The sequence below is a fragment of the Salvia splendens genome, chromosome 1 (genome assembly GCF_004379255.2).
Source record: "Salvia splendens isolate huo1 chromosome 1, SspV2, whole genome shotgun sequence".
Taxonomy (NCBI): domain Eukaryota; kingdom Viridiplantae; phylum Streptophyta; class Magnoliopsida; order Lamiales; family Lamiaceae; genus Salvia; species Salvia splendens.
In genome coordinates this window covers 40,147,714-40,163,076 of record NC_056032.1, presented here as the reverse complement: position 1 = coordinate 40,163,076, position 15,363 = coordinate 40,147,714, and the positions used below count along the sequence as shown (strand labels likewise).

Here is a 15,363-nt window from a genome sequence, read left to right as displayed (position 1 = left end):
GCCCGGAACCGTCACCGGTGGTTCCAAACCGGAACCGGAACTGTCGGCGGCGGTTCGAACCGTGACCGGAACCGCCGGTTCCACCGGGCCGGTTCAGGTTCCAATTTTTCAAAAACCGTAACCGGCGGTTCAAAACCGTCGGTTTCGCTGGAACCGCCGGTTCCCGACACCTTTTCAGGCCTATTTCCGACCTAACCCTAGGCTTTTCAGAAACCGGTCAGGAACCGCCGGTTTTCGTCAGAAAACCGTTGACGAAACCGGCGGTTCCGCCGGTTTTCAAAATTTTGAAATTTTGAATTTTTTTATTTTATTTAATCACAATTTTCCCCTATAAATACCCCCATCCTCTTCATTTCTACTCACCCCAGTCTTGTGTTAATAAGAATTTCTCTTCTCAATCTCAATTTCTCTATTCTCCATCCTCATTCTCTCAAGTTGTTTACGTTATTTGCGCTCATAATTTACTCACGTTGTTCACGTTATCATATTCACACAATCACACTACTCTCTATTCTCCACTTTCAATTTCCATAAATATCATGTCTTCATCTCGTCGTGGTGATGATCGGGGCAAGAGAATTGTCCAAGATCAAAGTGATACTCGTCGTCGACGTGCCCCTACTAGAGCACAAGTTGCGGAGGAGGTGGGAAGGCGAGCCACTCTTCGAGCGCAAGTAAGTTCTAATATGTTTATATTTTTTGTTAATTCATTTTTATTAAATTCATAATTTCATTTTTAAACATCTATGTGTCTATGTGTTTTATTTTTGTGTTAGTATTTTTACTTAGTTGTATAATTTTCGTAGGAGGAAGAGGATCGAAATGCGGGCTTGTTACTTTCCCTCGCCGACGACGACCAACAAGGGGGGCATTCACATTCGGCTTCGCAATTCGAATACGATGTGAATCTATCATCGGACGAAGGCGATGATGGATCGCATCAATTCCCCCCTTCTAGCGCTGGCCAAGTTGGCGAAAATGATGAGGAGGCCGATGCTCCTCCTCCTTCAGGACAACAAAAAAAGAAGATGCCTCCAAAGTTGAAATCCAATATTTTCACCAAACATTACAAGAAGGTCCCGGTGGTAATTTCAAATCCTAATGATCCGATCACTACCGTGGAGACAAATGAGTTCAAAGCATATTGCAACTATTGCGAGAAAGTCTATCCATTTGGAACCGGTGGGGGATATGGTACTCTCCATCGCCATTTGAAGACAAAACACCCCGTGGAATATGGGCATACTAAGTCCCAAAGCCAAATAAACTTCCCCGCCGGCTCATCGTCTCAAACAGGTACACATCTATTTAAATATGATCCCAAAAATGTTACCGATGCTATGGTAAGATGGGCGGCAATGAAACATTTGCCGTTTAATTTTTTTAATGACAAAAAAAATATGAAGTTACAATGCAAACCGCTTTTAATGCTGGTACAAAAAGAATTCCACCCTCAACTGCTCAAAGATCTAACAACCGACAGTTTTTTGATAAAAAAAAAAGAGAAGTTGGAAAATTTCTATCCAACTTGGGGCACAAAGTTAATATTTGCTCTGATGTGTGGACGGATTCTTTCCAAAGAAATTCTTACATGGAAATTTCATGTCATTTTATAGATAATAGTTGGTCTTTAAATAAACGTTTAATTGGTTTTAGACAATTTCCTTCATCGCACACCGCACAAGCAATTGCATCTTTAATTATTCAAGTTTTGAATGATTATGATTTATGCAACAAAATATTTTCGGTTGGTTTTGATAACGCAACCGCTAACACTGCAAGTATACTCGATTTAATTGCGGCTTGCTCCCCGGTGATAAGTGGTAAGTATTTTCACCAACGATGTATTTGTCATATTTTAAATTTATGTGTACAAGATGCTTTGTCTTTATGGCAAAGACATATTCAACCTATTACAACAGTTGTATCCTTGATCCACTGGAAGCCTCAAATTGGCAAGGCGTGGAAGAAGTATTGTCATTCGAAGAAAATAAGGTACACAACTTTTACTTTAGACGTGTCTACTAGATGGAACTCTACATATGATATGTTGCATTCTACATTAGAGCATATAGAATATTTGGTTTATTTTTATAGAACTTTCCCTGTAGATGATTTATATCTAACCTCTTCTTGTTGGGATCAAAGCATGAGTTTATTTAAATTATTCAAAGGTTTTAGAAATGCCACCGTTGAGTTATCGGGTGTGTATTATTGCACATCCGTTCTTGTTTTAGAACATTGCATGTGCATATCACTTTGTTTTAAAACTGCAATGAAAAATTCCGCAAATAATCTTGAATTAATGTGTGTTTTATATTACATGGTTGAAAAATGGCTCAAATATTTCAACGAGATTCCAACGGTTTTCTTGCTTGCAAAAGTTTTAGATCCAAAATGGAGACTAGTTGGTACTTTAAAAATTTTAGAATTTTATTACAACAATTTGGCTTCTATTGATCTTGAACCACTCCGAGCTTTGCAATCGAATGACGAGGACGACGACAACTACATAAACCTAGCCCAAACATTCCAAATAAACCTCCCCCACCTCCCAACCCTCCAAAGAAATTTTGAGTTCGACTTGCTGGCTCTCTTTCACGATTACGAAGCCAAGTACAACAGTACCCACCAAGTGAGACCTAGACCCCCCCATCAAACACATAACTTTGGCTTCTTCCAAGTTGATGACCCCGACGCCCAATCCCAATTGGCGGACCTATACGACTATAGCATCGGAGGAAGGAAGGACGGCAAATTCGGCAAGTGAGTTAGATTTATATTTTGACTCACACATTTCATTCAGTGATGAAGAAGGAGGTCTCGTTCCCCAACAAATCGACGTCCTAGATTGGTGGGGATCATACGAGAAAGATTTTCCCATCCTTGCATCAATGGCCAAGGAGATCTTTTCGGTTCCGGCTTCCACTATCGCCGTCGAGTCCGCCTTTAGTGTTGGAGGCAACGTCTTGGACGACAGAAGAAGTAGACTCACCGGGCAAAACTTGGAAGCCACCATGTTACTTGATGATTGGTGCTCCGCCGAAATTAGAGACCAAGAACCGGATTGGGACAATCAAGTAGTACAACTCCACCAAGACTACTTCCCTGACGAAGAAGAATATGCCAATTCCTCCGATCAAGCCAAATAGGTAAGCAAGGTAAGAGAACTACGTGGACTTTGATTCCAAAATGCAATTGAACATTGAGGATACGTAGGCATCTCAACCTAAATTTTAAATTTAAGTTGAGCTCAAGTCCTTTTCCTTTATTTCTTTTTTCTCCCATTTGTTTTGAATATGTAATTTGTAAATTGTAATCAAGACTTTAAGTTTTTTGTAATTTATAATTTTTAAGTTGTAATTTGTAAATTTTAAGTTGTAATTTGTAATTTTGAAGTTGTAATTTGTATCAATAAAATTGCATTTGTACATCGCATTCACATTATTCTAATTTTATTTATGCAAGTATATTTACATTTTTTACTTGAATTACAATGTTAAAAAAAATTAACATGAACCGCCGAACCGGCCCGGAACCGGATAGGAACCGGCGGTTCTGGCTGTTTAGATGAACCGCCGGTTCACGGTTCAGGAACTGGAACCGTCGAACCTAGGACGAGCCGGTTCAGGTTCATGATTTTCTTGAACCGGAACCGGCGGTTCCGAACCGTGGTGACGTCTAGTAAAGTAAGAGAGATGAGGAGAATGATAGTTAAAGTAGTGTTAGTGAATAGTGTGACCTATATTAGTATTAAATTGATAGTATAACTTTTCAAAAATGGAATACATATTATTTTGTGGGACTAATGAAATTGGAAAATGCGCATATTTTTATGGGGCGGAGGAAGTATAATTTTTCATATTCGTTCTAATAATCTAAAGCAGATAAGACTACTAATTTGAGACGGGAGAGTAACAACAAGTAGGGAGTGGTTAGGAATACTACGAGTACTTGTTTTAGTAGAATAAGAAATGCCATATTTGTTAGTACATCAAGTTCGTAATTTGTTAATATGGTAAAAAAGATGATTTATAGTAATATTTTGGTCTTAAACATATGACCGGTTTAAAATTTTGGTCCAAAATATTCACTTTTTGAAAATCAAATCCAAATCATACGAAAATGCTACTGTTTACATCCTTTTTTGACGGCTTCATTAATTTTGACGATCAACCGTCAATTAGCCCAATTTTAACCCGATTAGACTTAATCTGAGATTATTAGTAGGTTAATCTTATATTAATTATTTTGCTAAATAATTTAATTTTTTAATATTTTGAATTTGAAAAATTAATCTTCCAAATATCACCTAACATATCACTAAGTGTTCATTTGGAACAATGAACCACCACTCTCTCTCTTTTATATCTTCTCTCTTGTCACTCTCCTAAGAAGAAGAACCATAGTTCCGATTCCGACCGATTATTGTTGGTTTCCATGAGTTGGAAGTCGCCTTACCCTAACTTATGTTCCAGCGACGGTCTTGTCGACGTGAAAAAAACATATGCGAGGAAGAGGAAGTCCACACATGGACATCCGCCTGACACCGAAGATGGTCCGTCGGCTACTGTTAGTTCTGAAAAGAACGATTCCTCGAAGGTAAACGAACAAGACCCGTCGGTGGCGTCGCAATTTGTGGATTCTAGCCCTAGCTCTCATGTGGAAGTTCATTCTTCTCCAATTCCAGAAGTTGAAGACGAGGGTGAACTCCGTCACGACGAAGAGGAAGCAAGGCGGACAACAAACCCTAGTTCTTCAGACCGTGACCGTCGAGCTTCCCAGAAAGCGACCCTGATTTTGAGAGGAGGAAGAAGTCCCGATATGCCCGTCTGGTTCCACCAGATGGTGACCTTGATGGAAGTGTGTTTGATGTTGTCATGTTGCTTTAAAAATTGTGTGTCATGTTGTGTACATAATACAATTAATACTTGGTTTCACTGATTTTTGGGGTTTGATGGTTTTTGGGTTTTGATGGTGTTAAGAGCATACATAACACGAAGGAAAAATTGGGGTCTAACAGCACCTGGGGTCCAACCTAGGCTCGGCGGTGTTGGAGCATGGTTCGTTGCGGCCTGGGCCCGGCGATGGAGCTTCAGGTGCCGTGACCAGTTGCATCCTGGCCCGGCGTTGGAGGGGGTTCGGGCCGGTCCCGAGCCCTAATTTCTGATATTTGTGCATTTGGAAGAGGAAGAAAATGGATGTGGAGAGGAAGAAGATGGAGGAAGAGGAAGACGAAGAGGAAGAAGAGGGAGAGGGGCGCCAGATGATTTTCTAATTTTTATTATTTTTTTATTTTTTTATTTTCTAATTTTTAACTTTTTTAGTTTATAGTTTATTATTTTTGAATTAAAAATGAATTTCTTGTGTTATAATTGTTCAATGTTTTTAATTTTTACTAGTAAAATAGGTTGAAGTTGTGAATAATGCAATTTAATAGTTGTGGCCTGGGATGAGGCCTGCAGGGTTAGAGGAATTGTGGCATGAGACTCGAATTTAGGGGAATGATGACGTGGAGGGGCTTGGGGCCTGAATCCGGGTCAGGGTTGTGGATGCTCTAAGGTTGATGTAGTGCGTTATGACAATATTTTTTTGATGGTGTAAATGTTCATGACCAATTCAAAGTAGAAAATGAATATGAAGGACCACTTTGTATTGTATTTTGTTGTTCATTGTTCATGACCAATTCAAAGTAGAAAATGAATATGAAGGACCACTTTGTATTGTATTTTGTTGTTCATTTATTGGTTCAATTTGATGTCAGTTTATTGACATAGATTATTGCTCATTGTAGACGAAGAAACAATCACATATCTACAATCACATACGAAGAAGCAATCACATAATGTATGAAACCAACAACAACTACAAAATTTTTTGGTTGTAAGTCTGCAATGGACGTGGTTAAAAGTTCAGGACCAATTGGAAGTAGATAAGTTTTATGAAGGACTACTTTGTCTTGTAATTTAGGGTTGTCCAATTATTAAATCAATTTGATTTCTGCCGCATTGTCTAAGAAGAAGAAGCATTCACTTGATTAATTAGGTAACTTTTTTCAGATTCAAATAGGAACAAAAAATTAGGATTTTCAAACACTCATCTTACTTGAACATACAAAAAAAGTGTTACAACAACAACAAAACAAAGGCCAAAACTCAAAACATTCACTAATTTCTGAAATTTATCCTTAATTTTTGATAAAATAGTTGATTCAATGATTGTCACATATCCTCTTTAATCTAATGATTCAAGAAATTCTAATACCATATATAAACATATCAATAGCACCATTCACATATCTATTGCATCAATCACATATCCATGTCATATTCCACCATCAATATCAAATAACACAACTATATCAGATTTGTATCATATAATCCAAATATTCACTCCAAGTCAACACATAGCAATTAACTACATAACACGTGTAAAATTAAAAGTGTGATTTATACACACCTGATCACGAATGTAACTTAACCGAACATTACACTTTCCGTTCTCCATCTACAACTCTTGATCCTATTTGTCCGTAAAATTTAGAGCTACAGTCAAGGAATCTCACCCTTTCTCCCTCAACACCATTTCTTCACAACTATTTTATTCCCCTTCCCTATTCTAAGTCTCAATCTAAAACAAAATCGGCACCACCGAAGGAGGTTTACGAAGAACACGCACGTGCTTCGACTTCATGATTTGGCTCGCACCACTTGAAGAAACTGCATTCCTTTCTCTCACATTCAAAGTAAAGCTTCCCCCTCGACGGTTTGCCTTGGCCGGTGACAATACGGAGCGCCGCCGTCTTCTTACAATAGCTTAAAGCGTAGCTAAATCGGAGGTCTCCGAAGTCACTACCGCCGTCGCTGTCGACGGAGTCCCGACTGCACGTCGAACGCCCCATGTTCGAAGGTGTTGGATTGTTGCAGAGATGGAGAAAAAAAATTAGGGTTCTTCAGGGAAGAAAGAGTGGAAGAAATAAAGATGAAATGGAGTATTGAATGAGAGAAATCGATTAATATTACTCATTTTCAGTATTTCATTTAACATTTACATGTAATATCCGATTTTTTTTAATTAAAATTAGTTATAGTAATGAAAATCAGCTAATCATGTCAAAATTGGGCTAATTGACGGTTGACTGTCAAGAATTAATAGAATCATCATAAAAGATGTAAACGATAGCGTCTTCGTATGTTTTGTATTCGATTTTAAAAAAGTGAATGTTTTGAACCAAAATCATAAATCGGTAATATGTTTTAGAATAAAATAGTACTATACCCTAAAAAAGATTTAAGCAAATGTCGAGCTCGTATTCCAGATAAGAATACATGGTATTAGGGTATCCACTATGGAGTGGACGCGGCTATAGCCGCGTCCACGGGCGGGCGGCGGGCGGGTTATAGTGGGAAGGTTGTCCGCCCCGGGGGTGGACGTGGCGGGCGTGGCTATGGGGGGCGGACGGGCGATCGCCGGGTGCGGGGCGTGGACGCGGCGGGGGGGCATAGCCGCGCCTATAGGCGCGGCGACCTTAGTGGCGGAACCCGCCGCGGCGCATGCGGCGCCAATTTCATTTTTTTTCCTCTATAAATACCACTCCCCACCACCTATTTTTCATCATTTTCACAAAATCCCTCCACTCACTATCTACACAACCACTCTCTAAAAAATGCACCGAGAAGAAGAAGAAGAGGAAGACGAGGAAGCTGACTCCGACACCGAGTAGACGGTGGCGGAGTTTTGTAGTTGTATTTTATTTTAATTATTCGTTGTATAATTTTACCGGTTTGCAATACAACGAATATTCGGCCCTAATTACCTCGTATTCTAGTTATTTACACTGCAATTATTTAAATTACACTTAATTGAAACTAAAAAATATTTAAAAATGAAAATTGATTATAAAATTTGGAGGCTATTGGAGGTGTCCACTATAGTGGCGGAAATAGAATTTTGGGGCTATAGACAATAAAATTGGGGCTATAAACAAAAATTGGGGCCGAGCTATTGGGCGGGTCCGCCTTATAATGGACACCCTTACGCCGAATTGGACAACAAATCCAAATAAAAAATACTACTATTCGCAAACAATCCAAATAAAGAATTTACGAAAATTCAAAGTTGTGCCTCAGTTCATTTCTTCTCCTCCAACTACCCAATCACTTCCTCTTTCCCGGCTCCGCCGCTCCCTCCCACCGCTTCCATCCGCCGCCAGCAAGGATGTTTTCTTCCCTCTGTAAAACCCGCCGCAGCTCCTCCGTCACCAAACGCCGCGATTCTCCGCACTCCATTCTCCGCTGGCTGAGCAACGTCATGGAAAACACCGTCTACGGCGGCCCGAAGCCACAGAACCCTAGCCATCGCGTCACGCTCACTAACATCCGGCAGAAGCACAGGAGGGGCGAGCCCATAACCATGGTCACGGCCTACGACTACCCCTCGGCGGTGCATTTGGACACCGCCGGCATCGACGTTTGCTTGGTCGGCGACTCCGCTTCCATGGTCGTTCACGGCCACGACACCACCCTCCCCATCACGCTCGATGAGATGCTCGTCCACTGCCGCGCCGTGGCGCGTGGCGCCAAGCGCCCGCTTCTCGTCGGGGACTTGCCGTTTGGAACCTACGAGTCCAACACTCAACAGGTCATGGTTGATTATGAACACTAGGTGTTTGTAAAAATGTCACTGAAAATTAAGTATGGGATCGTTGAAACTAGGTTCATCATCGCTTTTGTGTTCAATTCCATGAACATATGCCTAGATTTATGTGCATAGTTACTATATTTCAGGGTTGTAAAATGTGAATGTATGGTTGGTGATTTGCAGTTTGAATTATGCGCAGGCAGTTGATACGGCTGTGAGGGTACTGAAGGAGGGAGGAATGGATGCAATCAAATTGGAAGGTGGCGCGCCTTCAAGGATCACAGCAGCTAAAGGTATTGTTGAAGCTGGTATTGCGGTGATCGGCCACGTGGGGCTCACACCGCAGGCGATCAGTGTTCTTGGAGGGTTCAGACCTCAAGGCAGAAACATCGATAGTGCAGTCAGGGTAGGGATTTTGAAGATTTAGCGAGGGTAGCATGTGACATTCTCCAACTGGTTATCTTGATTTTGCAGGTTGTGGAGACTTCAATGGCATTGCAAGAAGCAGGATGCTTTGCAGTAGTGTTGGAATGTGTTCCTCCACCGGTGGCGGCTGCAGCAACATCGGCGCTTCAGATTCCCACCATCGGCATTGGGGCTGGACCATTTTGTAGTGGCCAAGTTAGTATAAGCTTCCTTCATTTTTATCGGAAGGCGTTGTTGGCCTTTTTCTTGAAATCATAGTTACCCATGTTAATGTTAGATCAAATTGATCCCAGTACGTGTATAGATAAATTGAGACTTGTAATTGCATATAAATTCCAGATTGTTTATACTATCAAATACTCATAAAAGTAACAATTGTCATCTAATGTCAAACTCAATTTGGTGGGAAGCAGGGGATGGATGGGAAGCTGTTGAATAACTGGTTTGTTCTTGCCAGCTGACCAGCATTCGAGTTATCTACTTTCACACATTTCCTTTTCACGCTTATGCTTCCAAATACATTTAGGCGTGGATAGACATTCTGTTGTGCTAGTTAGACCAGACAAGCTTCTTCTCCTAGCCATGCCTCGGGTTCTTGTTCAGTGACTAGCTTGCTGTTTCACGTCTCATTATTCAATAATAGATAGCTTGTTGAACCATAATGCGTTCTTGTTATATACATAGTGATGAACTAATCCTGTATTTCAGATACAAGACTATTATGCCATTTATATTAGTTGCTTGTGACAGATATACAATTTTAACTTTTTGTGCAGGTTCTAGTGTACCATGATCTGCTTGGAATGCTACAACACCCTCATCATGCCAAGGTTAATTCCTCAAAATTTGTTTTAAGTCTTCTCATTACAACTACTTATTTTTGCTGAGGTCTAACGGACTTCATTTCTTCTGCATAGGTCACTCCCAAGTTCTGTAAACATTATGCCCATGTAGGAGAAGCCATCAACAAGGCTCTTTCAGAATACCGGGATGAAGTTGCGAGTGGGGCTTTCCCTGGTGCAGCTCACAGCCCTTACAAGATTGGAGCTGCTGACACTGAAGGCTTCCTACAACTATTGGAGAAGCTAGGTTTGAGTGAGGCAGCATCTGCAGCAGCTGATGCGGCTTCAAAGATGGAAGCCCAAATGAAGTGATGGAAGACATGCCAAACTGTACCAAGGCTGCTTTCCTTCTTCGAGTAAGTAGTATGGGTTTCCTCTAGAGTTGAATTAATAAACAGAAGTTTTGGAAGACGAGCATCGTCATATCTCACGATTGGAGTAGAAGATTACTGTAGTATAGTGTTGGAAATGCTTCAAGGGTAGCGTTCTTGTCCTAAAATGAAGGTGATGCTCGCTTAGTGACATTCAAAGGTCTCGGGTTTTGAGTCACCGTAACACGGTCTTTATATTTGAACGTTACCACCCACAATTTGATATTTCTTGACCTATATAGATGCTACTTTTAATGAAATAATGCACACCATCTGAGTGCGTGGATATGAGAATGGCTTTTCAGTACAAAAAGAAAGGCACTAGCAATTATTTCGGTCAATTTCCTTAGCGATTGTCGTTATGTTGATTGTAGACTTGTAGTAGCATTCTTTGTGGATGTGGAGAAAATGAGTCCTCTGTTTTATGAATGGCTTGATAAACTGCATTTGCTCATACAATTTGAGTTCGTTGAATCACTCTAAAAAATCTTAATATACGAATCTTGATTTTCTATTGGTAGTTCGCTACTTAGATTAATATCATAATGCTTCTAGAAATTTCCGAAGCCTCGGCATATTCCAATTTGGTGTAGGAATAATTGGGTGACAGACCCACCAAAACCCAAACCAGAAATCATCGAAACCCCATTAAAAAGGAATGTGATAAGGTACCGAATTAAGCATAATCATAAAATTCTTAATCATGATTTCATTACGCATAACAATAAATAACACCTTTTCTCATATAAAAGAAGAAATAAAAGGTGTTATAAAGAATCTAGAGATGACATTGTGTGTTTTATTTCTTCTTTTCTTAATCATGAGAAAAGGTGTTATTTCACTAACTAATTTTATCTAAAAAAAAGAAGAAATAAAACACACAATGTACTAATTTTATCCAAAAAAAAGAAGAAATAAAACACACAATGTCATCTCTAGATTCTTTACAACTCTGCCCACACCAGAAAAATAAAGAAAATACTGTAGTATAAAAAATGTTGACTTCTACACAATACTAAAATAAGAAGAAAAGCATCTAACTATCTAATCATTTCTGCTCCCCGGTCAACGGCCGCCGGCGGTGGTGGTGGTTTTTGCGCTAGTGGATAGCCACGGGAACTGCAAGGGGCCGGAGCCAGGCTCCGGCGCCGTGAAATCCTCCAAACCGGCGAAGAAATCGTCATTCAAAGCCATGTCCGCAACGCTAAAAACGCCATCGTCGTCGTCGTCGGCTAAATCCTCCTCTCTGCTGCTCTCCAACTTCTCCGGCACCGGCGAGAGGCTCTCGGACGGTGAGAGAGAGGGATTCTTGGAGGCGGGAGGCTCAGCCGGCTTGTGGCGGGTGCTGCCGGCGAGGGAGTTGCGGTGGGTGGGCATGGGGTGGTTGTGCTCCGCCGTGTAGGTCACGATGAACATTCCCGGGTCGGATTTATTCTGCTCCACTTGCTTCCTCGCCATACAGCCTTTTGAGGTGCTGCATCTGTAATAACCCCTGAAAAATCAATCAAAAACACACATCTTTATCATCCAATTTTCACAGTAAATAAAATTGAAAAAAATACTAGTAAATCCTTCTCTTTCTCTATAAAAGTAAAAACACACACCTTGGATATGGAGAGCCTTTAATTGGTTTCTGGCCGTATTTTCTCCACGACCACACGTCGGAAGATAGATTCTCGGCTGCCACGTGGCAAACCTTCTTGCTGTAGCACTTTCTGTAAAATATTTAGTAAGAAAACTGCAAAAAAAAAATCCAATCTTGAAATTCAAATCCAAACTAAAATATACCTTCTTTTGGGCCTTGAGGTGGGAGTGTGAGAAGCAGTGATTTTTGGGCCATTCGAAACAGAGAAAGGCTGCTGCGTTTGCGGTAGCGGCGGCGGCGGCGGATCTTGCGATACTAGGCGGGTGGTCGAAATCGGCAAAGAAAAAGGGATTTCGGATTTGGGGAAAAAGGGTTTGTAGAGATCTTCTCGAACGACGTCGTTTCGTATGGGCTGGAGCAGATCTTGGAAGGAAGACACCGAGAAGTTGCAAGGCGCCTTCTTATGAGCATGGAGAGATTCAAAGGATCTGGGGTTGTTGTTCGTTGCTGCGGCGGGGGAGGGGGGGGCGGCGCAGCCTCTGACGATGGCGTGGAGATCCCAGTCATCCTCCATTTCTTTGCTACTGGTTTATGGTTGAGGGACAAAAGGAGGCGCTGACTTTTTAGAGAAAGAGGGGGGGGGGGGGGGAATATGTAAATGAGTGGAAAAGAATAGCAAATTCATTATTTAAAGAAATAAAGTGGGTGAGCAGAAGAGGATGAGAGAGGAGGGAATTTGGAGGCTAGTGGTGGCTCACGGAAGTTTTCTTGCCTTTCTTCATTTGGGTGTTAAATAAATAAATATATTAATATTTGGTGGGTTGACATTGGCGATTGTCAAAGGGGAGGTCCACGCGGTTTTGTATTCACTCAGTTGGCACGTGAGAGAGGGCACCTGCCGACGGAAACAAGGCACGTGGTGGAGGCCACCACCTCGTTTCTCTCTTCCTTTTTTTTTGTCACTGTAGCTTGCCGGCGAGCACAGCAGCAGCGGCACTGTCTCCAATCCACGCTTCACATTCACACACTCAACACCATCTCTCATCGCTTTCTTGACAACAGATGCATCAATCGTGGTGGCCGCCACCACCTAGGCACTGGGATGGGTTCGGATAAAGATAAAACAGATGATGGAGTAGTTTGTTGTCTCCACTCTGTAAAAGGAGCTATATTAAAAAATTAGTGTAGAAACAGGGAGGGAGATCCCCTACGGTGCCATCAAACACAGCGCCAGCTGCTGTGCTGTGAAACTACGTCGTTTCACTCATTTTTAGCTTAATTAAAAACAAATTAAGATGAATAGAAAAGTGGTTCCTAAAAATGTGCAATTCATTTCAAAACTCCATTTCTCCTTGATCAACATATGGTGTTACTAGAATTCAATAAAGCTCAGTTTTAACCTCCAAGCTTGCACTCTTCAAGAACTCCTTGATATTTCGAGAACTCCCAAGGTAACTGCCAAAAATTTTGTGTTAATATAGTTTCTAAACACAATGAATTTTATGTTGCTTTCTGCTTTTGCTTGTGCAATTTGATTTATAACTTTATTACTTGAGCAAGTTGAGGACAAAGAACTAATTTCTAGACAATTATTCACTGAAATTTTATGAAAAATGGTCATGTATATGAATCTGAATCCTTACTTGAAAATCTATCAATTCATCAATTTAAGTATGTGAATTTCGATTTGCTTATGTTTCTTTAATGTATATAAAATGTGTTTTAAACAAGTTTGCTGTTAGTTATAAAATCATATTGTGTTTGTTTGTTTTTCAGTTTTGCATTTGATATACTCCAATGGATTTGAGTTCGGATTCTGATTACAAGCCTAGAATTGGTATGGAATTTAGCAGCTTAGACGACGCTTGGATGTATTGGGTTCAATATGGAGGGAAAGTTGGATTCGGAGTAAGGAAGCATTATTTTAACAAAAATAAAAAAAACCGGGCAAACAACATCCTATAAATATGTTTGTTGTAAGGAAGGCGTGCGTAAAGAAGACAAAAGAGATTGCTTGGTGCTCAATTCCCGACATGAGACTCGAACAAATTGTAAAGTACGATTGGGGGTCACTTATGTGAAGGCGTATATAAAGTAAATGAGTTTATGGAAGAGCATAACCATCCTCTCCATCTTCCTGATACAGTGCACATGTTATCTTCTCAACGTAATATTACAGACGTTCAAGCACATGAGATTGATTTGGCAGATGATGTTGGAATTATGCAGAAATCAACTTTTAATTTGATGACTAGACAAGCTGGAGGAAGAGATGAGATTGGTTACACTATATTGGATGCTAAGAATTATCTTCGATCTAAGAGACAAAGAAGCATGGCATATGGCGAAGCCGGTTGTCTAATGAGATACTTTCAAGATCAGTTATCTAAAAATCCATCATTTTATCATGCGAGCCAAATGGATATGGATGAACAGATAACTAATGTCTTTTGGGTAGATGCAAGAATGTTGATTGATTATGAGTATTTTGGTGATGTTGTGTCATTGGATACCACATATTGTACGAATCGTGATAATAGACCACTTGTTTTGTTCTCAGGTTTTAATCATCACAGGAAGGCTATGATTTTTGGTGCATCACTTTTATATGACGAAACATCGGCGTCATTTAATAGGTTATTTGAAACTTTTTTGGAGGCACACAAACATAAAAGGCCTCTTACTGTCTTCACCAATCAGGATCAAGCAATGGCAAAAGCGTTGAATGAGGTAATGTCTGATACATTTCATGGATTGTGTACATGGCACTTAATGCAAAATGGAATCAAGCACCTAGGAAACCTTATGAAGGAAGGATCATGTTTCTTGACAGATTTTAAGAGGTGTATGTATGGTTTTGAGGATGAGACTCAATTCGAGGAGGCTTGGGGTACTTTATTGAGTGAATTTAAGCTTAGAGACAACACATGGTTGAAACATGTATACAATGTGAAGGAAAAATGGGCATGTTGCTACATGAATAATGCCTTCACGCTTGGTATGAGAAGCACACAACTTAGTGAGAGTGTCAATTCAAGTATAAAGAATTGTACGAAGCCCAACTTAAACATTGAGCAATTTTTCAAGAATTTCGAGCAAGTTGTGGAGGAGAAGCGGTACAATGAACTAAAATGTGATTTTTAGGCATGCCAAAAACTACCTAGATTGAGGTTAGAGAGCTCTCCTATGTTACAACAGCTTTCTAATATCTATACTCCATCTATCTTTGATCTATTTCAGAAGGAGTTTCTCTTGTTTGCTGCTGCATATATAAAGTATAAAGAGGAAATAGGATCAGTATGTGAATATGTTGTTGGACTAATCAACCATGATAGGGAATGGAGGGTGATATATGATCCTAACACGAAGTTGATTTGTTGTAGTTGTCGAAGGTTTGAGATGATTGGGTTGATATGTTGTCATTGTGTGAAAGTGTTTGATGTGTTAGACGTGAAATTACACTTTTGCATATGTGGAAAATATGTGGAAAATATGTTTT

At 40.3% G+C, this 15,363-nt stretch overlaps 3 protein-coding genes across 3 annotated transcripts; 2 read left to right on the top strand and 1 right to left on the bottom strand.

The window, feature by feature from the left end:
- Window positions 1–8,086: 8,086 nt before the first annotated feature.
- Window positions 8,087–10,443, top strand: LOC121800178 (3-methyl-2-oxobutanoate hydroxymethyltransferase 1, mitochondrial-like). Its single transcript, XM_042199770.1, has 5 exons — window positions 8,087–8,640; window positions 8,840–9,046; window positions 9,115–9,261; window positions 9,843–9,896; window positions 9,984–10,443. The coding sequence occupies exons 1-5, from the start codon at window positions 8,218–8,220 to the stop codon at window positions 10,218–10,220; spliced, it is 1,068 nt and encodes a 355-aa protein (XP_042055704.1). The 5' UTR covers window positions 8,087–8,217; the 3' UTR covers window positions 10,221–10,443.
- A 708-nt stretch (window positions 10,444–11,151) lies between these two features.
- On the bottom strand, window positions 11,152–12,582 carry LOC121800168 (WRKY transcription factor 22-like). The gene is made up of 3 exons (XM_042199761.1): window positions 12,068–12,582; window positions 11,884–11,994; window positions 11,152–11,771 (listed from the first exon to the last, which is right to left on the bottom strand). Exons 1-3 carry the CDS (start codon window positions 12,436–12,438, stop codon window positions 11,345–11,347), a joined length of 909 nt encoding a protein of 302 aa, XP_042055695.1. The 5' UTR covers window positions 12,439–12,582; the 3' UTR covers window positions 11,152–11,344.
- Window positions 12,583–13,970: 1,388 nt separating this feature from the next.
- LOC121788977 (protein FAR1-RELATED SEQUENCE 5-like) lies at window positions 13,971–15,008 on the top strand. Its single transcript, XM_042187565.1, has one exon. It carries the CDS (start codon window positions 13,971–13,973, stop codon window positions 15,006–15,008), a length of 1,038 nt encoding a protein of 345 aa, XP_042043499.1.
- Window positions 15,009–15,363: the final 355 nt, after the last annotated feature.

Excerpts from the sequence above, each read along its gene's own strand:
- LOC121800178 (XM_042199770.1), top strand. The coding sequence starts at position 8,218 with ATGTTTTCTTCCCTCTGTAAAACCCGCCGCAGCTCCTCCGTCACCAAA. Across the intron at positions 9,262-9,842 it reads GACCATTTTGTAGTGGCCAA|GTTCTAGTGTACCATGATCT; the intron begins GTTAGTATAAGC and ends CTTTTTGTGCAG. Across the intron at positions 9,897-9,983 it reads AACACCCTCATCATGCCAAG|GTCACTCCCAAGTTCTGTAA; the intron begins GTTAATTCCTCA and ends TCTTCTGCATAG.
- LOC121800168 (XM_042199761.1), bottom strand. The coding sequence starts at position 12,438 with ATGGAGGATGACTGGGATCTCCACGCCATCGTCAGAGGCTGCGCCGCC. Across the intron at positions 11,995-12,067 it reads ACCTCAAGGCCCAAAAGAAG|AAAGTGCTACAGCAAGAAGG; the intron begins GTATATTTTAGT and ends AATATTTTACAG. Across the intron at positions 11,772-11,883 it reads AAAGGCTCTCCATATCCAAG|GGGTTATTACAGATGCAGCA; the intron begins GTGTGTGTTTTT and ends TTGATTTTTCAG.
- LOC121788977 (XM_042187565.1), top strand. The coding sequence starts at position 13,971 with ATGGAAGAGCATAACCATCCTCTCCATCTTCCTGATACAGTGCACATG.